At 39.5% G+C, this 24770-nt stretch overlaps 1 protein-coding gene across 1 annotated transcript in view; it reads right to left on the bottom strand.

Annotated features, from left to right (window-relative positions):
- Positions 1-24770, bottom strand: part of DHRSX (dehydrogenase/reductase X-linked) — a 166457-nt gene that overhangs the window by 10542 nt on the left and 131145 nt on the right. The window contains exon 6 of the mRNA XM_040090612.2: positions 21139-21346. Coding sequence (XP_039946546.1) covers positions 21139-21346 — 208 coding nt within the window. The remainder of the gene's footprint in view (positions 1-21138; positions 21347-24770) is intronic.

Genomic DNA, 24770 nt, shown 5'->3' with positions numbered 1-24770 from the left:
CACATTGCTGAGGAAGCCTGAGTTAAATCACTGAGAATTGTCCTGGATATCATCACATAATCTGGAATTTTCTGTAACACTTCTATTCAGAGACCCACAAGAGATTTATTGAAGCAAATGTGCAGGTTAGAAGAGATGAGGAAAGAATGAGTCTCCAAAATCCTAATCCTGATGCCTCCCGCACTAGGCTGTAACTGCTGTGTTTGTAAAGGAAAACACACCATTTGTTTACTTCCATCTTAAATTTTCAATGTATTATCTTACAAAAGTACATAGGTCAACCTTGAGTTTCTTGAATTCTTTCAAAGAGGATAGATTTTGGCAGTCAAAACAATTCAGCAAAGCACCAGGAGTATTTGTGTTTGAAGCAGTAGCTGCATTTTTAGCAGCCCCAGAGAACAGGAGACACAGCAAGGCTCAAGTTGCTGAAGACAATGCTCCTGAGTGCATATACCTCTGAACCTGCCTGCTCATGCAAAGTCTTTGCTGGCTTTAGGTGAAAACATAAGACTCCAGGAATAACATATATTCCAACTTCTGATTTGTAGCCCCCTACCATAGTCTCTACTTTTTTACTTACTCTTTAATATTTGACGAGTCACATATTTTGTTTTCCCTTGTTGGAAAATAGAAACTGACACATCTCCTGCTTCACAACTTTCTTATAATGACTGTTATTAATTTTTTAAATTATTACAAGAACTCAGGATGGGCATGGAACTCCTAAGTATTTAAAAGAAAACCACAATATAGAAAGCCTTTATGAACTACGATGAGATCAAAAAGCAAAAAGACTGCACAGAACACAGACAAAATGAAATAAACTAAAATTACATAAGCCAGCAGCAATTTCACAGCCTCTTCTGTTTTAAGTTGCTACAACCCCCATTTTGCACCCCAGACAACAGCAGGACTATTTCCAGTGTGGGCTCAGCCAGGTGGAGGAGGGCTGGGAGAGGGTGGCTGCCAGCCTTGGTTTCCTACCTTCCCTGCTGGAAGCACCTCTTGAAAACAGACAGTGAAGGTGGGAAAGTGCAACTCCTTTTCTGGATCACCAGGTAAGATCAGCAGAGAACACTTCTTCCCTGGGACTCAGGCAGGCCATATGCCTGCACTGCCAAAGATGAGGACCAGAACTAGTGAGGTGCACAAACTAACTCAAAATGACTACAGGGTGCTACATCTATGCATTAATAGCATGCAAGATGAAAATATGACTGGGAAGATGGGAGAGATGAAAGCAACAGTACACTTCCCCCCAAATTTCTTAGCTCTACATTGTGGTGGCATGCTAGCTGGGCTGTAATATGTCCTGCTGATGGGTCTGCTCCACACAAAGCTCCTGCATGGAGAAAGACCTACACCTTGCAGTGGTTATCCTCACCCTGGGTCTCAGCCTTTGTCTCCTTGTCTCTGAACTGCTGGGAAGAAGGGAGTCACCAGCAGTTAAAACAGGTAACCAAAGACCATTGTTGCAGTTCAGTCCCAGACGGCAATTAAGCCACTTACTCCCCTCCCATCCCCCAGTGGGATGGGAAATAGAGTCAGGAAAAGATAAAGTCCAGAACTGCTCACTACTCACTGACTAAGGCCCCCTGAGCAACAATCAGTGGCTCCTGGCCAACTCTCTCCAGTTTATACACTGAGCATGATGTTCTGTGATATGGAACATGCCTTAGGCCAGTTTGGGTCAGCTGTCCTGGCCATGCTACCTCGTGGCTTCTTGTGCATCTTCTCACTGGCAGAGCATAGCAAACGGAAAAGTCCTCGCCTTAGCACCACTTAGTGACAGCTACAACATCAGTGTGCTATCAGCATTATTGTCATTCCAAATCCAAACTGTACCAGCTGCTAAGAAGAATATTAATTCTATTTCAGCCCAAACCAGAACAATCATTTAGCACTGCCCATGTCTCAGCTGCTCTGAGTTTCTGGTTTTTATAGCGTTATTGCGCTTAAATTATAGTTTCACAAAATTCCCCAGAATGAAAGGAGAAAGTCCAAACTGGAAGACAGATAAAGGTGGCGGGGAGGGAAGGAATCTTATCTGGAAATTCATTTCACATAATACCAGTTGCCAGCAATTTCATCTTGAATGATAAACCAAAAAGATATAAACAAGAGGGTTAATTTACATCTGTCCCTAGTAACATAGCATAAAGATGGACAACAAGAGGACCGGACTTATTTTTTATAGTTATTTTAGTGGAAGACTATAATGAGGTGAGAGTGGCTCTGATTTTCTAATCATATCTTTTTAACAGATAGTTAGTTAGTTCAAATAACTAATTACAGATTTTAGATCCTCGATTTTGCCCAGTAAATCCAGGGTTATTCTGTTTAAGTAATAAAACTCTTGAAAAATAACAGTTCTCTTCATTTTAATTAAACTCTATTTTATCAGGCAGCAGCTCGTAAAAATAAATAATTTTTTTAAAAAGGTAATCTTTTAAACAGAACTACCATTTCCCATTTTCTATCACAATGCTATCAAATTGCAAAAGTCATGAAATAATGGATAGATTCTGAAACCATACTATTATGGAGCTGTCTATATAGCTTATCCTTTGTTACTCAAGAGAAGTTCTAAGTTTAAAGGCAAAGGCTACATTCAGTTGCAAATTGACATATCTGAATGCTTATTAATCCACCAGAATCAACTTGTTTTTAACAAAATAACTAAAAATGCAAATGTAAAGGATGGTTGAATCTGATTATTCAAATCAAGTTTTTTGTTGTGTAGACTGAAAGTGAATTTAAGCTCTGCAATTTAAATCCTTTTGTTTAAAGCAACTGTCCCCAGGGCTCTTCACTATCTGCAAAGGAATCAATTGACGGCTTAAATTCGGAAGAAACTCAAAGAACATGTATGACTTTAGACAGGCAAGATCACCACTGATTTCAATGAGATTAGTCTCTAAAATGATGGCAGAAAAGATTTGAGGCATCATATCTTTAACTGCAGAACTCATTAGACAGAGAGAAAACACTCAGACCCTCAGTCACACACGGTTCCCAAGGTTTGAAACAGAAGCAAAAAACTTTCATCTTGAAAACAATTACTCAAGAGCTTAAGGTCATCACATTTAATCAGCTAAATGGTCTGAAAGAAGGGCAGGCTGGTACTCATAATGCAGAGGGGGTATAAGCCTATGGAGAGGTGATACAGCTATTCATTTGCAGGGACTCTAAAGGAAAAACAAGTGTCAGGTCTTGCCAGCGAAAGAGATAAAGGAAAGCATGAAATGGCATGTATGTAAAATTGTTAACTACTGGTCAGTAAAAAGATGCAGACCTAGTGTCCACTGAAGTTGTCAAATTTAATACCTAGGATTATTTCTAAGGGTTTTTTTGTAAACCTTCATTAAGGTAGCAGACAGGGTTAAAAAAAAAAAAAAAAAAAAAGTGTATCTATTTCAAAAGCCCGGACTGGATTTGGTGACAGATGTAGTCCTTGCCGTGTTCTTGTTTCCATTTCTGGATGACTGACAGAAGTCACAGCAGAGGTGTCACATTGCTGTACAGGTGACATGGAGTACACCATTGCTGTGTGAATGACTACGCTGACTGTCCTGGCTTTTGTTGGAGGAAGAATTGGTTCAAATTCCAAAAATGAGATCCATAGTGAATTATCAAATCTCATTAACTGAAACAGGACAATGAAAAACTGGAAAGGAGAAAACCATTTAATCCCTCTCACACCAAACATCTTTCCCCAGTAAGCTATTAAATAAAAAGTTGTGAGGCATGAATGTTAAAAAATCTCAACAATCTTCCTGAGAGTTTTCTTATTCCTTTTATTTAATCTTCAGGTAGCTCCTGTTTCTGCAGAGTTTCTGACTTGGGTTTTGATACTGGGCTAATTCAGGGCTTAGATAGCCGTGGCTTGCTCTCACAGAACTATTGATAGACAAGATAAACCAGTGAGAATTAACCTTTTCTTATCATTAAGCTCCCCAGGAGAGTACCTGGAATTCATAGGGCTTTTTGACATAAAGGTTAGAGCAGTTGTTTAGAATGGGAAACAAATACTGTGAGGTTTTGTGGTTTCATGAATACATTTTACTTATTCATCTGGTGCTGAAATAATTCCCTTTATTTAGGAAGCTCAATATTGAACTGCTCTCTTTGGTAGTGTCATTTTGCTACACACGTCTTTGGCCCTGATAGTTCAATCAATGAGCCCCTCCTAGCCTGCCTCACTTGCTCACTCGAGGTGATACACTGCAAGCAGCAAAGCTCCAGATGATTAAAGTGCTGCTTCTCAGGAAAAAAATCCAGCAGAATTAATGCAGAACTGTGCTAAGGTCTAAGCAACTGCTTTTAACTCATAAAAGCACAGGCTGAGGTCTGAGCAGGGCTCGAACACCAATCCCGGCTGCTATCCCGGCCCTCCCCTCTGCCTCTCCTGCCTGCACAGCCACTTGCTTAAAATTCTGCTCTTCACCTGCAAGTCTGCAGAGCTCTGCACCCGCCTATTGTTATTTAACATGTACTTCACACTGGAATTGAATTGTTCCAATCAAGATTAGGTTCTGTTTCTCTATGTGCTATGCAAAGCATGTCTGCAGACAAAACCTTCATCCATTTCTCCACCTGCCTTTTCATTGTGCCCCACAACAATCTCACTGACAGTACCAATGCTTTTCCATTCCCCTTTCTTCATGAATTCCTAATGAATGCCAGGCCCTCGCTTCAAGCTGACTGAGTGTGGCTGCTGCATCAGTGTGCCACCTGCCCCTTTCTGCAGCCCATATGCCATGAGGAGGAGGAAGGGGCTCAGGGTAGGAGAGTTTCCCACTGCAGCACTAACACTCACCCTCCTCAGAGCACCCATCCCTGTAACCAAGCCCCTTTAGAAACCAAAAAAGAGTATGTGATCGCAATACGCAAAGCAACCACACGGAGACGAGAGATTTGTAGGGCAGAGTTGCTCCTCAGAGAGAGCCCAAGGCTGAGCCAAGGCCGAGAGCCCCTCTGCCTGTGTATTTCTTACTTTTCATACATTTGTGGGTCTGGCTGTGGATTGGCTTCTGGAGTTATCACCTCCCAGCCGAATAGCCAGACCAACTGTCAGTTACAATTGTTTTCAGGTTAGAAATATGCAAACAAAGGACAGGGAATGAAAAACAAAGGATTTGTTTATGTTACATGTGTGAAAAAAGGCAAAAACTGCTCCTAATATTGTACGGAAGCTAAAAAGACTGACTCCATCTTATGGACAATCAAAAAGGAGGCTGGGAAGCCTCCTTTACTCTGCAAATCTGCTGAGCTGATGTGGCTATAAGGGTGCCACAGTCAAAAAGCAAGGATTTCCAAGCAGCGCAATTTTTATATAAAAATAATCTAAATGCTTGGGTTTTATCAATTGCATAAACTCCTTAGTGTCCAAAACATACCTGACCTTTGCTTTTAAATCTGTGTTCAATAAAAGATGATTCCAACTGATTGTGAACTTTGCAAAGTCTGTAACATGGTTCAGGGAAAAATACATTTAATTTCCCTAATAGCTGCTGACAGTCTGAGAAACAAATAGTTTTAATTATTTTCTCCTTGGTGAATTTCAGCTCTCATCATTTAATCAAAAAGTAGCACACTACCAACAATTGAGATTAAATGGAAAGACCTACAGTAGGGAAAAGAGGAAATACATTAGCACTAAACAGTGACAAATATGTCCTTCTTATTGCACTCTTGTCCTGATACAACAGAACATTTACAATGCCCTGATTAAAAAAACAATAAAACCAAAAAACCAAAAAACCCACAAAAACAAACAAAAGACAAACAACCAAACAAAAACAAACAAATGAACAAAAACCCCAAAGGGCCCCTTTAGACTTTTCCCATTTATCCTGAGACTTATGACTACTGAAAATGTCCATGTGGTCTCTGCAACAAAAAAAAAAGAAAAAAAGAAATATTTTAAAGACTCCTTTCTCATGTTGATGAACAATGTACAGATCTTACACATTGGTGTAAAATAAGTGTTACTCATTTTTTTTACTGGCACTACTGATGCATGAAAATAACTACAGAGCTAATCAATAGGTAATGACTGCATTTCAGGAGTAATGCTCTGTTCAGAGGAATAAAATGACTGCAATTCACAAACAATTATTGACATCATGAAGCACATGAATCAATGCCCACTGGAGATCTGCACGTTATTTAAAATTTCTTCAGCAATATTTGTCTTTGTTCCTTCGTCCCAGTGTAATTTTTCCTGCCTGTTATAATATGAATATATTTAAGGTTAGTGTGAATATATTGATGACAACTAGAATACAATGTAAAAGACAGACTTCTGATGGATAAGGCAAACTACTAGCAGTGGCATGACTACTACCAGAGCACTGCAGCCATGGGATTCCATGGAAAGCTCTTTCTAGTATAAGACATTTTTTGTCACAGAATGATCAAGATCTCACCTCTTAAAGGTCCAGTATAACTCTGCTAGAATATTTTTTTTTTTTTTGCCTTCCCCATTGCTTTTTCTGCCTGCAATGGTTTACTGCTGAGAGCGAGTGGAAGGACATGAGATGGCCGGAACTAGAGGTGGTGTGCCTCAGGGTTAACTGAAGTGTACCAAGGAGACGGATTTGTCACTGGCTCCCATAGGGAACTAATGAATTCCTATTGCCCCAATTCTCTAAATATAGCCATTTGCCTTGTTTTTTATTGTTATCTCTGTGCAGAGCAAGGGAAAATCATGAAACAGTTCAAGGTCCAAATCTGAATTCTCATTTGTTAACACAGAGGAGTGAAAAACACATCTGTTCTTCACTTGCATAAAGAAATATCCGAGATGTACAGGGCAGTGAAGAAGATGATTACCACTGGCTCTCACATTTTTCTTTTTGATTCACATGTGGCTGGTTTACAGCCTGATATGATACTTCTTTACTTGAGGTTTTAACTGCAAATCAGTTCTGCTTAACCCAGAACAAACATCTGGTTCTTGCTTAGAAAATGAATTGAAACAACATCATGCCTGCCAACACAGCACAGCTACTCGAACATCTGACAACAGTTACCAGCCGCACCTGATAGGAGGGACAGATTTTCAAAAGAATAAATGCCCAGCTGTGACTAGAAACATGTTTGGGTGTCTTGCTACAGTTCTGCATAAGAAAACAGCAATCTTTTTTAATTACTAATGTAATAAAATGAGGAAAAGCAGTTTGGCTCTTGAAAAATCAGGGAGATTCCTCTCCTAGTCTAAATTAATATTATGAAGAATTTACAAATATTTTCAGATGACCACAGCAGAACAAAAGCCTACTAAACAACAAACATAAAGTGAAATAGCACTAAGGTACACATCCTTACACAACACGTTTCTCTAATGGAAAATAGATACCTGAGCCAAGTATGCTCTTTAACTCCTTCTCTGAAAATATAAGCTCATTTCCAAAGAGCTTGCTCAGGGTAATTTTTTTCCCTTTTATTAAGGCAAGTAGGAGAAATCATAAAATAAGATTGAAAATTGTCTCAGCATACACCTCATTTGCAAGTAGTGGAGAGCTGCTCAATCTCATAAATCTTACTTTTGTGTTGAAAAGGAAATAAAATCTAGACAGTATTGTGGCTGGAGCTAACTGCTTCTACATTAAATAAGTACAAATATAACTATTTCAAAACTATAAACGATGAAGTAGGCTCAATGAAAGGGAGATGAGAGCATAGGCCACAATATATTCACATAATTTAAAAATAAACATTAGAAATGTATTTATGGGGTGATGAGCAGAAAAGGATCTGCTCTTCCAAAGCTCTGAGCATACAGCGCTGCTGGCTCCTGGTTTTCCAGTTTAATTTAGAGAAAAGGTTACAATCATCGATCTCATTGCATGAGTTGTCAGAAAAGCCAGCTCTACGTATTTCATCATTAAGAAGACCCACTGAAGAGGTATTTTAACCATTTGCAATGGAGGTTAAATGACCACTTGCCAGCTGCTCTGTAACTGCCCTTTCTTCTGATTCAAAAGAATATTAACTGGAGGACAATTGCAGATGTTCTCATCCACAATGTACAGTGACAATAACAAACAGTAGATCAAATTAAAAGGATCTTGCAGTCTCCCAAAATATTCAGTACTTTCATTTTGCTACAATTATTTATCTATCCTTCCTAAAAATTCTTAGGTGTGTTGCAGATGAGTAAGGTTAAGAGTGGAAGAATATTATTGAAAACTAGTGCCTGTTTAACTTGTAAACCTACAGTAGGTTACATTTTTGGTTAGTATATGGTTGAAAAGGAAATTACATTTTATTAATATAATTTTGTATATTAAAAACTTCTATACTTGAAAGTAAGTAATATTTTAACATGAAAATTATCTAATCTCCACAAATTTAAACAAAGGGACTCCAAAACATGAGAGGTACTCCAGTCTGCTGAATTTTAGGTACATCTAATTTTCTGTTAAAGCCACTAAATAACCATATTAATACCTGCAAAATTCTGTTAATAAATACCTACTGTCATCCAAAGTTTTACAGAAATACAAGTTAATAGTGAAAACATGTAAAAACACCAAATAAAATTATATGCGCTTGCTTAACAAAAATACCTTCCACCAACCACACATAAAAATAAAGAATTTTTTTTATGCAAGAAAGATGCTTGCATGAAGAAATACCTGGTAGTACAAATGACCCAGAAATGTGGTGTTTACCACAGAAACTTTGGCGTGTTTAATAATTTTGTGAAGTGGAAAAGACACATGCATCTCAGTGACATGATTCATTGACAGATATTTCCACCATAAATATAACAGAAACCCTACAGGCTGCTGACAGCAATGAAAGGTGAATGAGAGATTACTGAAATACAGCTAAATTGCGGGTATCTTGAGACCTGTGTTTCAGTTCACCACACCATTTAGTTCTTGACAGTTCAAATTTTCTGTATAATCCAAAGGATTTATTTTGAAATCTAGACAGTCATTCATATCAGGAGGCAAACTTTTCCTCAGTCTTTTGGAGCATTGACACATTTTAGCTCTCATAACAGATCCATAGCCAGATGTCTGCAGCAAGTCTATTGCTCTCATTTGAAAGACCAACCCAAGAATGATCAAGGACTGAGTTTTGACCTTCTTATAACATCACATCATGGTTTAAAATAAAAAAGGCCACAAAATAAAAAAAAATAAAAAAAATTTAAAAAAGAGCTTTTTTTTTTTTTTTTAAATTTTAATTTAAAAACATGTAGCATAATTTCTCCATCAGAAAAATATGACAGGTAGCAATGAAAACATCAATTCAGGTCAAGGAGAGATGACATCAAAAAAGAGGGATATAATAATTCCTTCCCTTAGAAAAAATCCTGAACAAACTCTGTTCCGGACATTTTAGAAATGGAAATCTTTGCCCTTCTACCTCTCTCTAGTCTACTCTGGACACTCAGTTGGATTCAACTTCCAGCAGGACTACAAGGCTGCCCAGCATTAGTCATCTTGAAGGTACTTTAGATGCAAACCAGACATTTGGGAATACATCAGACAATGCTGTCTGTGGAAACAGGGGAAGCTGTGGTCTCTCATTTGAGGGTCACACTGTGGCCCATGGTTGCCCAGTCTCTTTGCTGAGGGGTCTCTTGAGCATTGACCAAACTGTGAAAAGCCCTGCTGTAATGCAGGTTAGAGATCAGCCACATGGCTCTGTCACTCATATCTACAGCTCCATCTGCAATTTATCCTGGCTACTTTATTTTTTAAGACTGTGCACAGATATTTTGACCGGACAATAAAAGATCTCATTTTCACTGAAGGCTCTTCAGGCTGATCCAGAGCTGTCATCTTCCCTTTTTCTCCTGTAACCAAAAGCAAGGACTAGCCTGTTGGACAGTTGAACACAGCTCATCAGCAAACTGGAAGAACTACTGTCAAGAGAGGCAAGGGTGGAGGTGAGTGCAAGAAACGGCACATCTTCACCAAAGACTTTTCTAAAGAAGACTTTGCTAAGTACTCAAAAAGTTTAAAATCAGAACGTACATTTCTTGGAAAAATCTTCACTTTTGTACTTTTATACTGGATTCCTTCTTTCTTTTCAGTGTGGGAGCAAACCAAGTAAACCTGGGGCAATAAAAAAGAGGATTCTAAATACAAAAATAATTCGGAAGCAACAGTCTGTCTTGGGACATCTCTGATCTAATTTTGCAGATGACCTATCAGCTGATCTTCTCCAAAACCGATTTAAACTCCGTCATAAAAACAATACTGTTCTTATAGATGCCACATCGTGGAAGCCATTCCCAGAGTATGACTCCAATGATTAGAAATAAGTTTCTTTTTTCTAATTTCTTTCTCAGTTTCTCAAAGTAAATACATTTCCAGTCACTTCACTTTAATTCATTCTTGTCCTGAGTAAACTGTTTCCCTAAAAGCATTCTTACTCCTGTTTTATTAAAAGCTCTTGTTACATATCATTATATAAATTGACAGCAAAAAGGAGGAACAAAAGAATGCCCAGAGTTTCTACGGAGTGAATACAAAACTAGCTCACAGAAGGCGTGTTGTCTTTATGGCAAGAGCGACAGCACCGGTTCCAACCTTGAGCAGGATGGTACCTGCTCACATCTGCAAAGCCTAATGACTCTAATACTGTAAATTCTTTCTTTCCAGCCAGGAGAGCATGTGACAGATTGTACATCAAATGTACAAGAGCTGCTTCTGAGCACTGGAGGTACTTTATAATTCCCTTGGCTCCTCTGAGTAAACCACTGTGTAGTGACCCAGACATGACAAATCCAGGTATCTAAGCACAAACACATTTCATATTTTATCACTTTTTCAAAAATCTGGAAATAATAACACCAGCAATCTGCCTTTAACCTACAGCTATAACAAGTGGGTCAAAACTTTCATGGGAGAAGTTGTACAGCCAAGGTATTGGGCTATGGATATATTTTGCAGTGAAAATTGTGCTTGAGGCTTGCCTTACAATGAGGAGAAAAAAAACCCCACCAAAATAAAAACTGAGTGTTAAGTGTATATAAAATAATATTAACAGGGTAATTAAAAAAACTCCAACAAACAAAAAACCAAAAAAAACTATGCAAAATGCCCTGCTTCCTGCCTTCCAGATCTTTTGGAATGGATTTCAAGCAACATCAGCTGAACGTAGTAATATAAACATTTGAAGTACTTACTACCTCTGGAGATTTGCTGGCCCTCTAAAGCGATTAGGGTTCAGTGTATCTATGCCAGCCCTAATCCACTTCCCGAGATAACAGGCATATAAAATAGGACACATGTGCCACAAACCTAAACCAGGCAAGAAAAATAAAAGGCCAGCCCCAGATCAGGAAGAACCTCTAAGGAGCAGGATCAGACATGTCTTAGATGTTTTACAAAAGAACAGTACTCCACACAGAGGGTATGAAATCAAATCAGATAATCCTTGTTAGAAGAATATGCAGTAGGATTTGGACCTTTTATGTTCAGATCTTATTTACTTCTTTAGCAGGTTCAGCTACACTTGTATAAAACCACTGATGAAGTACCACAAACTTCATGATGATGGACGTCATCATTTCATGTACAAAAGAAAATGGAAACCTAAGTTCTTGTTACTGGTTGTAATGCATGAGAGTTGTGGTAAATGAACTCCTCCCTGAAAAACTACAGGCTACATTCACAGCTTGGGCAGTCATAAAAAAAGCCTTTGTAACTGGACAATGTACAGCCCTGACAAAACAAAAAACAACAAAAAAAAAAACAACAACACAAAACAAACAAACAAACAAAAAACAAAACAAATAAAAAACCCCAAAACAAACAAAAAAACCCCAACAAAAAAGTATATTGCCCCATAGTGTCTGTCCTACATAATTTTTAGAATCAAAAAACAGTTTGGGTTGGAAGGAATCTTAAAGATCACCTAGTTCTAACAAAAATTCCATGGGCTGGGACACCTTCCACTATCTGAGGTTGCTCAGAGTGCCATTCAGCTTGGCCTTGAATCCTTCCAGGGATGAGACATCCACAACTTCTCTGGGCAACATGTTCCAGCACATAAGCACCCACACAATAAAGAATTTTTTTACTGAATATCTAATCTAAATGTAATGTAGTCTTTCATTTTGAAACCATTTCCCTTTGTCCCGTCATTACATGTCCTTGTAAAAAACCATCGTTGTCTGTCTTGTAAGATCGCTTCAGATAATGAAAGGACACAGTTAGGTCACCACAAAGTTTTCTCTTTTCCAGGCTGAACTATCCTAATTCTCTTTGCCTTCCCTTGTAGGAGACATGCTTCATCCACTTAACCTTCTTGGTGTCCCTCCTCTGAACTCGCTCCAACAGCTCAATGCACTTCCTGTGCTGGGGAGCCCAGAGCTGGATGCAGCACTTCAGGCAGGAGGCTCACAAATATACTCACAGTCTGTTTAAGTTTATTTTCAATACTCTGAGCTCCAAAAACAACAAGACAGCTTTTCTCTTTCTACATTTTTAATCATCTTAGGATAGTATATGACAAGTGACAGACCGTGGAAGACTGAATTTTGCATCTTAAGCTTGGCAGGCAACAATACTCAATAAGTCTCTTCCTGAGACACAGCCAGCCTCAGCATGCTGCTGCTGAGTGCAGGGATGTGACATGGCTGGGCTGGTGCTCACAGCAAAGCCCTGGGAAAACAGGCCTGCCAGACACATGGCACCAACTCTGCCTCTTGCTATTCATCCAAAAAGTAACAGATATACTAAATTGAGTAAAATATTGATAAGGTAGTAAGTTAAGCTTGTAAGTTGGTGGTGACTAGCTCCAAGACTTGATGAGCAAATAAGAGTCACGAGGAGCAATTCTGTTTTTCAGACAGTGCCTGAGCCTAGGACCAGCAGCAGCACCTCCTTTCTATTCCAGTGACAGAAAAGTAGGTCAGGACAATGGGGCCAAATAAATACCACTATAAATCCCATCTCTGATAAGTTGTCCAAGTTCATTCTTGTTTTATAGCATATTGCTCTGATTTCATCCAAATCCTCTTCTGCATATGTTCTATATTTCCTGCAGAGTGTCTGGTCTGTGGCAATGTAACCCCCGTGGTTACTTCCCCTTTCCCCAGCACTGAGATAGCACAACACAGATGTAGTCATCTGCCTTGAAGAGACTCACAGATACAACTGAAACAGAATGTTTAAATATGTAATTATGTACACAAATCACTAGCTCTTCAGAGATTGTATTAATATGTTTGTGCCACATCCAGGATCAGGTTCCTTCTAGAAAAAATGGGGACTAGAGGCACTAAATCGAAGTCCCTTCCTGTGTTTAGCTATTAAAATCCATCAAATCCCAATCCCATTTAGCTCAGAATATACTGAGAACAAAAAGAACCATGTGAACTACATCTCCTAGTATCTCAGTAGTCTTCCTAAAATGCAACACAGAAGTTTGTGGCTTGCAGTAATTATTGTCATTACTAAAGCCAGAGCTACTCATGACTTCTTAATATAAAGTTTTCGTAACTCACAAATTGGGTGGTGGATGATCCTGTTACATTAAAAAAATATGTTTACCGTTTCCAGTTCATCCCCAAATAATAGATGGTGCTTGCTTCCCATGGTTCTCTCTTGCTACAAACATTAGGTTATTATAAATACACACAGGGAGTACACATAACTACCCATGCAAATGCATGGCGATATCTGCCTGATAAACTGTGGAGACACACCATGAATTATAAACACTTATGAGAAATACATTTCATAAGTAACTGGGATTTCCTCACCCAGGGCTGCTGTAGTGAAGGCACACAATAGATTATAAACATATATGAGAAATATATTTCATAAGTAACTCTGATTTCCTCATCTGTAGTTGCCCACGAGCACATTTCCCACTTACACGGGAAATGCTCTAACACCTGAGAGCTGCCATTTGCAAAACCAGCTTGATAGCAGATTACTTGTGCCCCAGATGTAAGAACAAACCTTTACAGTTCCTACTCTCTCCTGTGCACATCCAAAATCCTACTATCTTCAGTTCATTAAAAAAAAACAACCCAAGAAAATTAACATTGCATGCCTCTGGAAAGGATTCACCTTAACCAACTTCATACCTTTATACAGCATAGACACCTACAGCTGAGCTAATCACCACAGGACCCCTTTGTCTTTCACAGGTATAAACTGGCACTTGAAGGACTTAGCTGTCCAACTGTAGATATTTATCTTAGGATAAGAGGTCCTCTAGTAGCAGTGACCATGAGAAATCACCGCTCTGATGCTGGCATTCATATTGCAGATGTTTATGAACCAGGAGACCTGTCAGAGGTGACCTTCAGACATAGATACCTAAGACCTCTAGAAAAGGGGATGTTTTCATCTCCTTGGTAGAACCTGACATTTCATGTCAACCTTTGAAAACTCTAGAAAACCACCAAAAATTGTGTCTCTGTTGTTCATGGAAGAATTTCCTAACTTCACACTGAAAGGCTTTTCAGTCTTCTCCAATTACTGGTAATGTACACACTGTCATATTCATAAAGGGGGAAAGGACGGCCTGTAGATCTCCAAAATCTCCTAATTATTTTTCTCTATAGTGAGAAGGTTCTTTAGGTGATGGGGCTCTGCAATACAAATTTTATCAGCATTTTTTTGTTAGGGACACATAACTCACAAATAGCAAAGCAATGAGGAATCTAAATAGATTACATATATATATGATTATGCAAATATATGGAAAAAACCAAAAATATATATAATATACCTGAATATGCACTCCCCACCACCTACTCCTCTGCATCTTTCAATTTTAATTCCAAACTGCTGCTCACCCATAAGCCCATTTGGAGAATATTCCAAGGGAAGCCCATGGTCTTACTCCTTAATGTTGTTTTACAACTCAGTCACATGGAAGACAGAAACTGCCTGCAAATCCTGTTCCTACTCTTGCAGAATGGGTCATTCATTGGGGCTAGGGTTGTCTCCTCTCTCATTTGTTCTTTCTCTGAGAGATAAACTGAGAAAGATTAGTGGCTGCTCTGTATCCTGCTGTCAGTAGGTTCAAGTTTCCAAGTAGTGTTACACTACTTGACCAAAAGAAAATGGAATTTTAAGCACATGGTGATTGACTTAGTACTTCTCTGATGCATGGAAGAATTACAGTAGTGTGATGCTATAACCCATAATTTAAAAGACTGTGCTAATGGTCTAGTGGAAATTTCAAGATTATCTAATTCCCCAATCTTTCAGCCTATTTTTTGAGACCTTTACACTAGAGGCATTGAGGAGATCTTCTTTTAAGCTGAATCAGTCCAGAGTCCCTGATGTGTGTTTTATCCACAGCAAAATTATCCTCCTTTTTTGTGTTTTTTCCATTTTAACAAGTCTGACTGGGAATAGATTACCACACAAGGGTATTAATCAAATACTTAGGAAAGTACTGCAAGGAATAGATTGATTGATGGAAAATGTCTTTCCTAACTAACTCTGTGGTTTCTGAATATGAAACCAGTTACAGATTACAGGATGATAGGCGCTGATGTGCTAACACTGGTTAGGTTCATATATTTTCACAATTTCTTAACTGTTTACTTGCTCTCACCCAGTACAGCAATGGAGGGACTATTTTTCTCACTCTTTTGAATACAAATTTAAATGCTTTCACATAAAAAGAAATAATCTTCCTGGGCTGTCAGGTTAAATCAACAATCCTCTACCACACCAGAGTTAAGGATAAACCCTTTCTTACACAGTAAGACATACATTTTCTGACATTTCACTTGCTTACCGATCCAAACCAATTTCACACAGGGCAAGCATGGGTTTTCACATAGTGCAGAGTGTAGCTTTAACCTGTTTTTCTTTAGACCAATTCCTGGGCTAAATAGGGTGAATCCTACAGGCAATATTAGACATGGAGACAGTTTTCCTGTCCTGTGAAAAATTTTGAAAGATGGAAGATAGTCTTCCCATTTTACACTGTCAGAAGGAAAAAACAAACAAACAAACAAAAAAACAAACAAACCACCACCACCACAAACCAAAGGAGTGCTTCTTTTCTTTTAATTAAACAACTAAAGCTGCAGGACAGGATGTGAGATATATCTCTGTGCACACGACTTCATTTTCTGCTTGCTCCATGGCTATGTTTCAGCCTGTTCCAACTGGCACTTTTCAAGAGGAAGCTTGGGTGTGGTCTGGGGGATAAATCACACCAGCAACTGCTCCAAGTTAAGTTATAAACAAGAACTCCAACATCCTTGACTCTCTGTGATGCACTGTGACATAATCCCACCTATTTTGTGCTGTCCTGTACAGCAACCACACACTCCTTTGCGTGCCATATGCTGAGGGAAGCAACAGAAATACTTCATTTTCCTGCCACCAAAGCATGCTGTTACAACTCCCAACGTGTGTCTTCAAATAAATATTTTAACCACTTGGACCTTAGAAAACATGCAGAAAAATTGTGGTATCTTGGGATGCAGAGGAGTCACAGGTTCAGTGGAGACCAGGGTCCAATGTTATTTATGTGTGCAGTGAGGGCCAGCCTGCCTTGGAGGGGTCTGATCTGACTTTGAACAGACACACAGGGCTCTGTGTTCAGAAGGCCCTGTGCTCAGCAGTTACAACAAACAAAGCAGCCAAGGTCCATCCACAGACCCCATAATATGCAGGACCTGGATACTCAACGAAGTCCAGGGGTTCATGTGCAAGAAAAAATGCCAGATCACCAGGATTTGGAGCTTAATAGTAGATTATTCACTAGCCTTCCCAGGCCAGTCCCTCCGTCTTTCCCCCTGGAATCATTCTATGGTTGTACAAATAATAAAATACTTAATAGATGGAAAAAAAAGACACCTATGGCTCTGAAAGCTTAAATCCCTGTACCAACATAAACAGAAATGGTATCTGCTGAAAGACCAGCGTTACTGGATTCAAGTAGACAGTTTTCCTCTCTGTGTTTTTGACCAGAAAAACCTTTTGTAAAAATTAACTGCAAATTATACGTTTCTGCAAGTTTTCATTTTGTGAGAAAAGCCCAGATTAGCTTTATGTGAGGACCACACACTCTCATGCACAGAAGATGTTGGTGCTGATGAATTGCTGCTTTCAGCTGTGGGATTTAATTACTCTCATTCTCTACAGCTGGTGTTATTGTGTGGTGATGTGTTTGTCTTCTGACACCTGGGGGGGGGGGGGGGGTTAGGATGAAATAAATTTACTATATTCACAGTGCCAAAGGGACAGTTTGAATAAGAAATGCTGCAATAAGACCTGCATGACTATGTCCTTTGGCATGAATGATGAATCCAGCCTCTTTTAGATCTTGTTTTCTAGATGTGCTTACAGACTGGAAGCAATTTAAAAAAAAATGTTATAAGAAAATTACACTAATGTTAAGCCTATTTTGACAAGTTGAAGGAAACAAATTAGTTTATACTGGCTGATGTCTATCTAGCCGGTGCTCTTGAAGCCTTTCCCTTCATTTTTACATACTGGCAGGGTCACTAATCCTACTCATTTTCAGTTTGTCAGTCAATAATCACTTATGTGGCACTATGTCTTTGGAAATGACAGCCGAGACAGGATCTGATGCAAAGCCTTCCTTCCACAATGCCTTCCTAAATACCAATCTGAGCTGGCTGAAAGGACCAAATGCTCTATGTCTGATAATGACATGTTCACCAAGCTTGTCGTAAACAAGGTTTTGGGGAACTTTACAACACTGCTATCTGTCAAGTGTCTCTTGATGCCATAATAAAGTCACACGAAGCAGAACAGTCCCTGTTATTGGACATTAATGAGAGTCAACTTTTTTGTTTTGCTCTAAGGCATTTTAATTATATCACAAGTAGAGACGACCTGGCTTAAGAATGAATACTCAGTATCTGCTGCAGATGAAGAAATACTGGGGAGAGAAATGGTACTTCCTGGTTTCCAGTTTGCATGGTACCCAATGCTAAAGCTGGTGTGTTGCACAATTAGCTAAATTGCAATTTGATGCTCAATTAATGACTTTTTAGGTTATTATTATCTCATTAATTAGTTAGTGTTTACTATTTTTTACTTTATATTGTCAAAAAGAAGATGAATTTATGTTAAAAATTATTAAGGAAATTACTGCATTGCATACTGCAGAGGACCGTGTCAGCTCATCAGGCTTTTTTAACCAAGAAATCCTAGGGATATAAATATTTTTTTGTTTTTGTTTTTGAGGAATAAACATAATTTCTCTCTTTTGTGACAGGTGCAGTCCTTGTTTATAAAAAATACAGAGAAAACATTTGCAAAGTGCAAATTTAGAATACCACAGCAGACAATAACTTTTCTGAGAAAGAATGAAGCCATCACTTCTAAAGGGCAGGCATCAATTTCAGACATTATATGACTGTCACCAGAACCTTTAGTTTGGCCTATCTTATTTCTACAGGAATGTCTCTCACTGCAACTTGTGGGGGGAAAAAACACCAAACTGATTTGGCCAAGACTTTTCTGAGCCATGTATAAAGTCTAGAAGATAATGTTTTGCAGTTTTAAGAAAATCAAGCAGTTAATACTTTGAGTAAATTATGCATATGTATCATGGCCTATTTACAAGACTGTAGGTCTATTTGTTTAAGTACCTAAATATCTTGAGGCAGCTCCAAGGCAGACAGCCTTGTCTGCCACACTGAGCTGCCTCAAACATGAGCAGCCCAGTGAAGGTGGGGGCCAGGCTGCAGTCCCTAAGAGGTATTTGATTTGAACATAACCAGAACCAGTGCTGGCAGAAATGCATTGAAAAGTATTGGGGGCTCTGCCCTTTCTGTTTTGGAATTCAGTCAAACAAGATGTTGACCCTCTCCTGAGGGAATGTGATGTGATGCATTTCCTCACTAAAGCTCTCTGGGCTGCGCTGGCTCTCAAGAGTGCCATGTTGCAGTGAGTGAAGCAATTTCCAGCACATGTTTAGAACCCACTCTGGAATACCTCAGGGCAACAATAGTTAGTTAAGCCAGTATGATTAGAGAGCTATCACCTCATTTTCACTGCATTACTACCATAATCCTAGAAAGAAGATTCATATAAGTGCGAGGGAACAAAATTCCAGGGGAGAAATAAATCCATACTACCAACTATCAGCTAATATTACCCGACAACTGAATTTTCTTGTACTTGCTTTCTTACTTTTCTTGGGGGAAATTTACCCTAATGCACAAGACCAACACAAGACTCACACAGGCTTGAATGTTGAATACTACAGCCCTCAGTAGAGCACTATTAAAATTGCCAGTCAGGCTTTCAATGTGAGCTTGCCATAGAGCTAAACATCTCCTCATGATGCCAAACAGGGCATGCCTCTGGGATGAAGTGCTCCCAAACACATAGATATATCCTAAGCAATAAGCAAAGAGTAGAAGTTGGAGCTGTAGCTCAGATGTCTAAGGGAGGATGGGAAGAGAGAAAGTAAGAATTTCCCTCTCCTCTGGCTTTTGCGAAGAACACATTGAGTGTTAGACAAAAATGTGAAAAACTCAACCTCGATAACTGAAGCATTCAGGTATCCAGACCTGAGGTTATTCTGACTCAAAAAGCAATTGATACATTTCAGGCAGTACAGGCATCACTCTTCCATACAGATCAGTATGTCTGCTTGTCAGCTATTCCAAGGCAGGATTTCTTTTGAGCAGTATCTAGTCTAAAGAACAAGGAAGTGATCAGGAACTATCAGTGGCAGGACTGTTAGGGTTGTAAGAATGGGAATCCCCCTTCTGATAAATTATTTTAAATGTTCAATGACATCAAATCCGGTGTCTAAACATCACCAGTATAATACAAAAATGTCTCCTGGGCACATCGATAAAACTGGGTGGGACTGACTGCTGTAAACAAGAGACTTGAAACTCACCCTCAGACACAAGAATTTGGTCAGAATTTTGTCTCTCCAGAGTAAATTCTAAGCACAACCTACATGAAATCTACATGAAGTTTTTATATTAGCAAGGTGAAGTAAGTCCAATGAAAAAACACCACACAAGATTGATATTTAAAAGGGCAATCACAAGAGGCAAAACAAGTTTAATATACATGGTTTGGCAAAGCTGCAGTCTGTTTCTTTAAGAATGCATTACTGATTATGAGCATTCTTATTACAATTTTATTGCAATATTCAAGGTGCACTCAGAAGATACTATTTTTTTAAATATGGGTTTATTTGTTTGCATCTTATTTTACAGTCACTCTTCCAGCCTCCAGTTCATTTCTAAAATGAAAGCAACTGATATTTCCATATCAAAGTTTAAAATTAATTTGCTTTGTGGGACATACTCCTTGATGTAAAATACCTCATTTTAATTAGGACATTTAATTTTCTCTAATGGAATCAGGTTCCATTTACTTAATCCAAAACTACTTTCTGAAAGAGCTATAAGCAGTACACTTTCTCAGCACAAGCCCTTCAAAGGCTTGTGTGCATGAGGAGATTGCACCTACACAGATAACCTGATTTCAGCTTAATCTACTTACATCCCTACAAAACATTACCCATAACTGAGTCTGCCCCATTTCTCAATCAGTTTTATTGAACAACTTTTTGTTTCCTAGTCCAGACCAGGATTGGATAATTAAAAAAATCAAGTACCGTTACAAGTATGTGCTAGAATGGAAAACCTAATTAAAAATTGTCCCACCTCCCTGAGCACGTGTGTCTGGACCCCACATCCGGAGCAGAGCCACCTCCCACTGCCACTTCTATACAACTTTCTCCTTCCCTTTGCCCTCCTCTCTGTAACACATTGCATACATGTAGACCATGCCAGATCATGTCTGCTTCTCTTTAAGAGAATGTACAAGCCATTTCCAAGGAACACTTTGCATATTCTGGCTCCACCTTAGGATGACGTGCTGCCCCCATGCACCCACAGGAGCATGTGGATAGATGGGGGCAGAGATAACTCGTGCATAGGCACAGACGGTGAAAGGCATTCCCTTTCCCTACTGTGACAGCTTGCTCCCTCCATTTAAAATAAATGTTTGCTTGCTGGAAAGCCTGTCTTTATTGATTTCGTGCATCTCAGCACAGAGAAAAGCAATAAATACCGTACACTATTACAAACTCTGAAACACCTTCAGCTCCAGGACGACTGCAGCTTTCACAATGCAAGGGCAGAGCAACAAAAGTATTTTAAAAACAGAATACCTTGAAAAATAGCCAGGCTGTCATCCATTTGACCACTTTCACAACCCAAAAGACATGCTTGTAGAGCTCAGTATTCACTACTCCAGGGTCTACGACATTAGCAGTCACATGGCTTCCATTTGCAGTCAGAAGATGCTGTAGTCGATAGGTAAATAACACAAGGGCAAGTTTGCTTTGGGCATAGGCTCCATGGGGTGAATACGAACATCTATACACAGGAGAGAAAAAGAGAGGGAAATGCATGTAAAAATAACCAGAAGGAGAACAGAATTGCACAAACATCAAATGTACCACATTATGCAATATCCAGATATATACAGAGTCGTCAGAAGAAATAGCTTATCACTGGCAGGCGTGTTGTTTACTCAAGTTCTGGCGATTATTCCATCAGACACCAAGTCTTATTTATAGCAGGGAAAAAAAATTAAAATAAAATTATACAATACCTGCCAGAATCTCTCTGTCAAACTTTAAATTAGAAATGCTGAGGCATCAATCTCTGGGCTAGCATCACCTAGAGGCCCTCAAACTTCTCTCCCCTCTTTCGCTCTGCTCTTTCCAAACATACACACCCTATTCCCACCTATTAAACCCATGACTGATCATACTACTTCTCATTGCTATTATTATTTTTACTGCATCAATACCTACTAGTTGAAGGCTCCTGTATCGGGAACAGTACAGATGAGTAAGGTACTCATTGCAGCTGCCCTGGTCACACACTGGATTGTACACAGCTAAGAGATTCATAAAAATATGAGGCAAGGAGAGCACCTGCAAGTGTAACCACAGTTGACACAGTTTACAGGCCCTATACAGCCTTTAAAGCACAGATGACTGGCAGGGTCTGTGCCTAAGAGGTATGACAAAGTCACACATTCTAGGAGTTACATCAAAACATTACCTGTTGAGACTCCTGTGCACCTCTCTCATCTGGATGTAAATGTGCCTTTCTTTCAAATCAAGCTTTCTACAAGCTTTCTAGGAACTGCTGAGTTGGGTTTCATTGCATGCAAGCAGTGGTACTCTTTTTTTTTTTTTTTTTTTTTTTTTTTTTTAATAAGCAGGTTAGTTTCAGGCAAATTAGCAGGTATGGCACTTAAAATGCTCTTCCTGACTGGGGCCTCAGCATCACTTCAACAAATTCCTAAGCCATAACAAGTCAGTTCTATAATTACTCCAGCCTCTCATCTAACCCTTTTTTGTGCTTAGCAGAACCAAAGGTAAACGGTGGCGTTACAGACAGCTCATAGGCAAAGCAGGCAGGAGCCTAAAGCAACAGGCTCCTGGGAACAGAGAAACTGCTCCAGTGCCCATCCATTTTGCCTCTGGTAAAGCCTGGGGAAGTGATGCTGCATGCTGCAGCTGCTGCCCATGTGGACTCCCTGAGTTAGGGTCCATGCAGCAGCAGAACCTAAACCTGTCAGTGAAAGGTGATAGAGGGTCATCCATCCAGGACCAGAACTCTCTTTCCTAGTTCCTTCCTTTCCCCTAGATGTTGTCCTATCTCTGTGGTGGCCACAGCTACAGCTCCATCCTCTACACCTTCACCCTAAGTTCAAGAAATGCCCAGACTAGGGATGCTCTTACGCTGCTGGAAAGCCTGCTTCTGATTTCTGTGGCTGTTACTACGTGCAAGTTTTTTTTATTTTGAATGAATAATAAACATATGAGTTCATTTTGTTATCTCATTCTTGTTGAATATCTTATTTATAATATCCTGTGCACTTCACCTCAGAAAGCCCCGGATGTTAAGAATCAGGCAGACTGTCTACACAGGTATAAGGCTCCTGAAGCAATTTAACTGTCCATGTTATCCGAAAGGACTCAAAAATTTGGAGACGCCATAGCAAATAATACTGCTTAGCCACAGGAAGTAAAAGAAAACAATGCTGAACCTCGAGAGCATCTCTTTTCTTTTTTATTTTCCCTTCTCTTTTCTTGTACAAGCAAATCACAAGCAGTCTACAAAAGCATGACATAAGTTGAGAACCAAAAAGGACAGCTGATCATAGGTGGCCCTTGCACCAACCAACGGCCTCAGCTGTACCGTGCTGGATAACATACCTTCGTTATCATGAAGAGATCATCTGCGCCTTTGGGCTAAATGGGCTATTTAAAGAGTAAAGAACAATCACCGCATGAATATAAAAGTCACTTGGCATTAGTCAGGAAATTGCAGTTACATTTTAAATTCAGTAACGTCCATGCTCTGATCTGAGACACTCAAAATGTCACCTTATGCTTCATGCATATTCCAATCCCTTTAACTTGCAGGACTAGATCCTCAGCTGCTACAAGCTTCTCCTGTGCACAGCCGTGAGGGGCAGAGCTCACACTACCCATGGGAAGCAGCATTCATCCCAAGCCGCCTCCGGCAGCCAGCTGGCAGCTAAGCCTGGCACTCCTCCATCAGCGCCACCATTCCCCCTTGGAACGCAAGCTGGGGCACGGGACAAGGCCACCGAGTTGAACTAGAGTGATCTTGTCTAGCAAATGGCTCACAGGGGAGCAGGGCTGGGGACTACTCTGACTTGTTCCGCCTGGGTCTAGCCTGGCTTTCAGTAATCTTCAGATGCCAGGCAGGAGGATGCTGAATGCTCCCCATGACTCCCCATTCCCACATTTTGTGTGAGTACTGTTTTGACTTACCTTGTGGCAACGAAGCATGAACTACAAGGGCCGGATCCTCAAAGCCTTGCATTTTGCATAGCTATGTATGTCAGAGAAACATGACTGCTGAGAAGATATAAAAGCTACCCAATCAATGAGGAAGCCTTTTATATCACAGTGCAGAGATGCAAATGATCTGCAAGGCAGCCAGGAATCAGACTTCAATAACATAATATAGATATGAAGAATATAAAATTGGATACTCAGAGCAAAAACTTTTGGCAGAGCCCCTGCAATGATTACCTTCTCTCTTCCCAATTTCTGTGTGTGTTCTTTGCTTTCCAGGAATCTGACATCAGTGGACTACATAAGACAGAGGAATAACATGACGTAGAACCCATGAGGATTTCTGTTGAACAACTGTTTGTCAGACCCCATTTTATTAGAATCATGTTGTTTAAATGCTACATTGAAAAAATAAATCAACACAGGTTATTCGACTTCCTTACATCCAGTGTTGACTTTATGTATCAGAAAAATAGGATCACATAGGTACCTGTACTTACACCACGATTCTGTCTCCTATGTACACACATGTAGAATCACAAAAGGGTTTGGGTTGGAAGTTTAAAGACCACCTAGTCCCACAACCCTACCATAAGAAGAGACATCTTTCCACTTGACAAGATGGCTCAAAGTCCCATACAACCTGGCTTTGAATGGATGGGACATCCACACTGTCTCTGGACAACCCATTCCTCACCATCCCCATCAGAAAAAAAAGTCTTTCCACCGTCCAATCTAAATCTACCCTCTTTTAGGTTAAAACCATGAAATGTGTGGTTTTACACAAGAAATTATCTGACTTTAAAGCCTATGCATCTAAATCTAGCCTCTCTCTGCACTTTATGCTTTGTATGCACATTTTTTACAATGACTAAAACTATAATTGCATACTAAGTAAAATAATATAGACATTATGCATTTACACATTTTCTGAAGGTTCTAAAATCTTTCTA

This window comes from Hirundo rustica, chromosome 2 (genome assembly GCF_015227805.2).
Source record: "Hirundo rustica isolate bHirRus1 chromosome 2, bHirRus1.pri.v3, whole genome shotgun sequence".
Taxonomy (NCBI): Eukaryota; Metazoa; Chordata; class Aves; order Passeriformes; family Hirundinidae; genus Hirundo; species Hirundo rustica.
The sequence above is the reverse complement of the archived record's forward strand: the minus strand, read 5'-3'. Positions and strand labels throughout refer to the sequence as shown.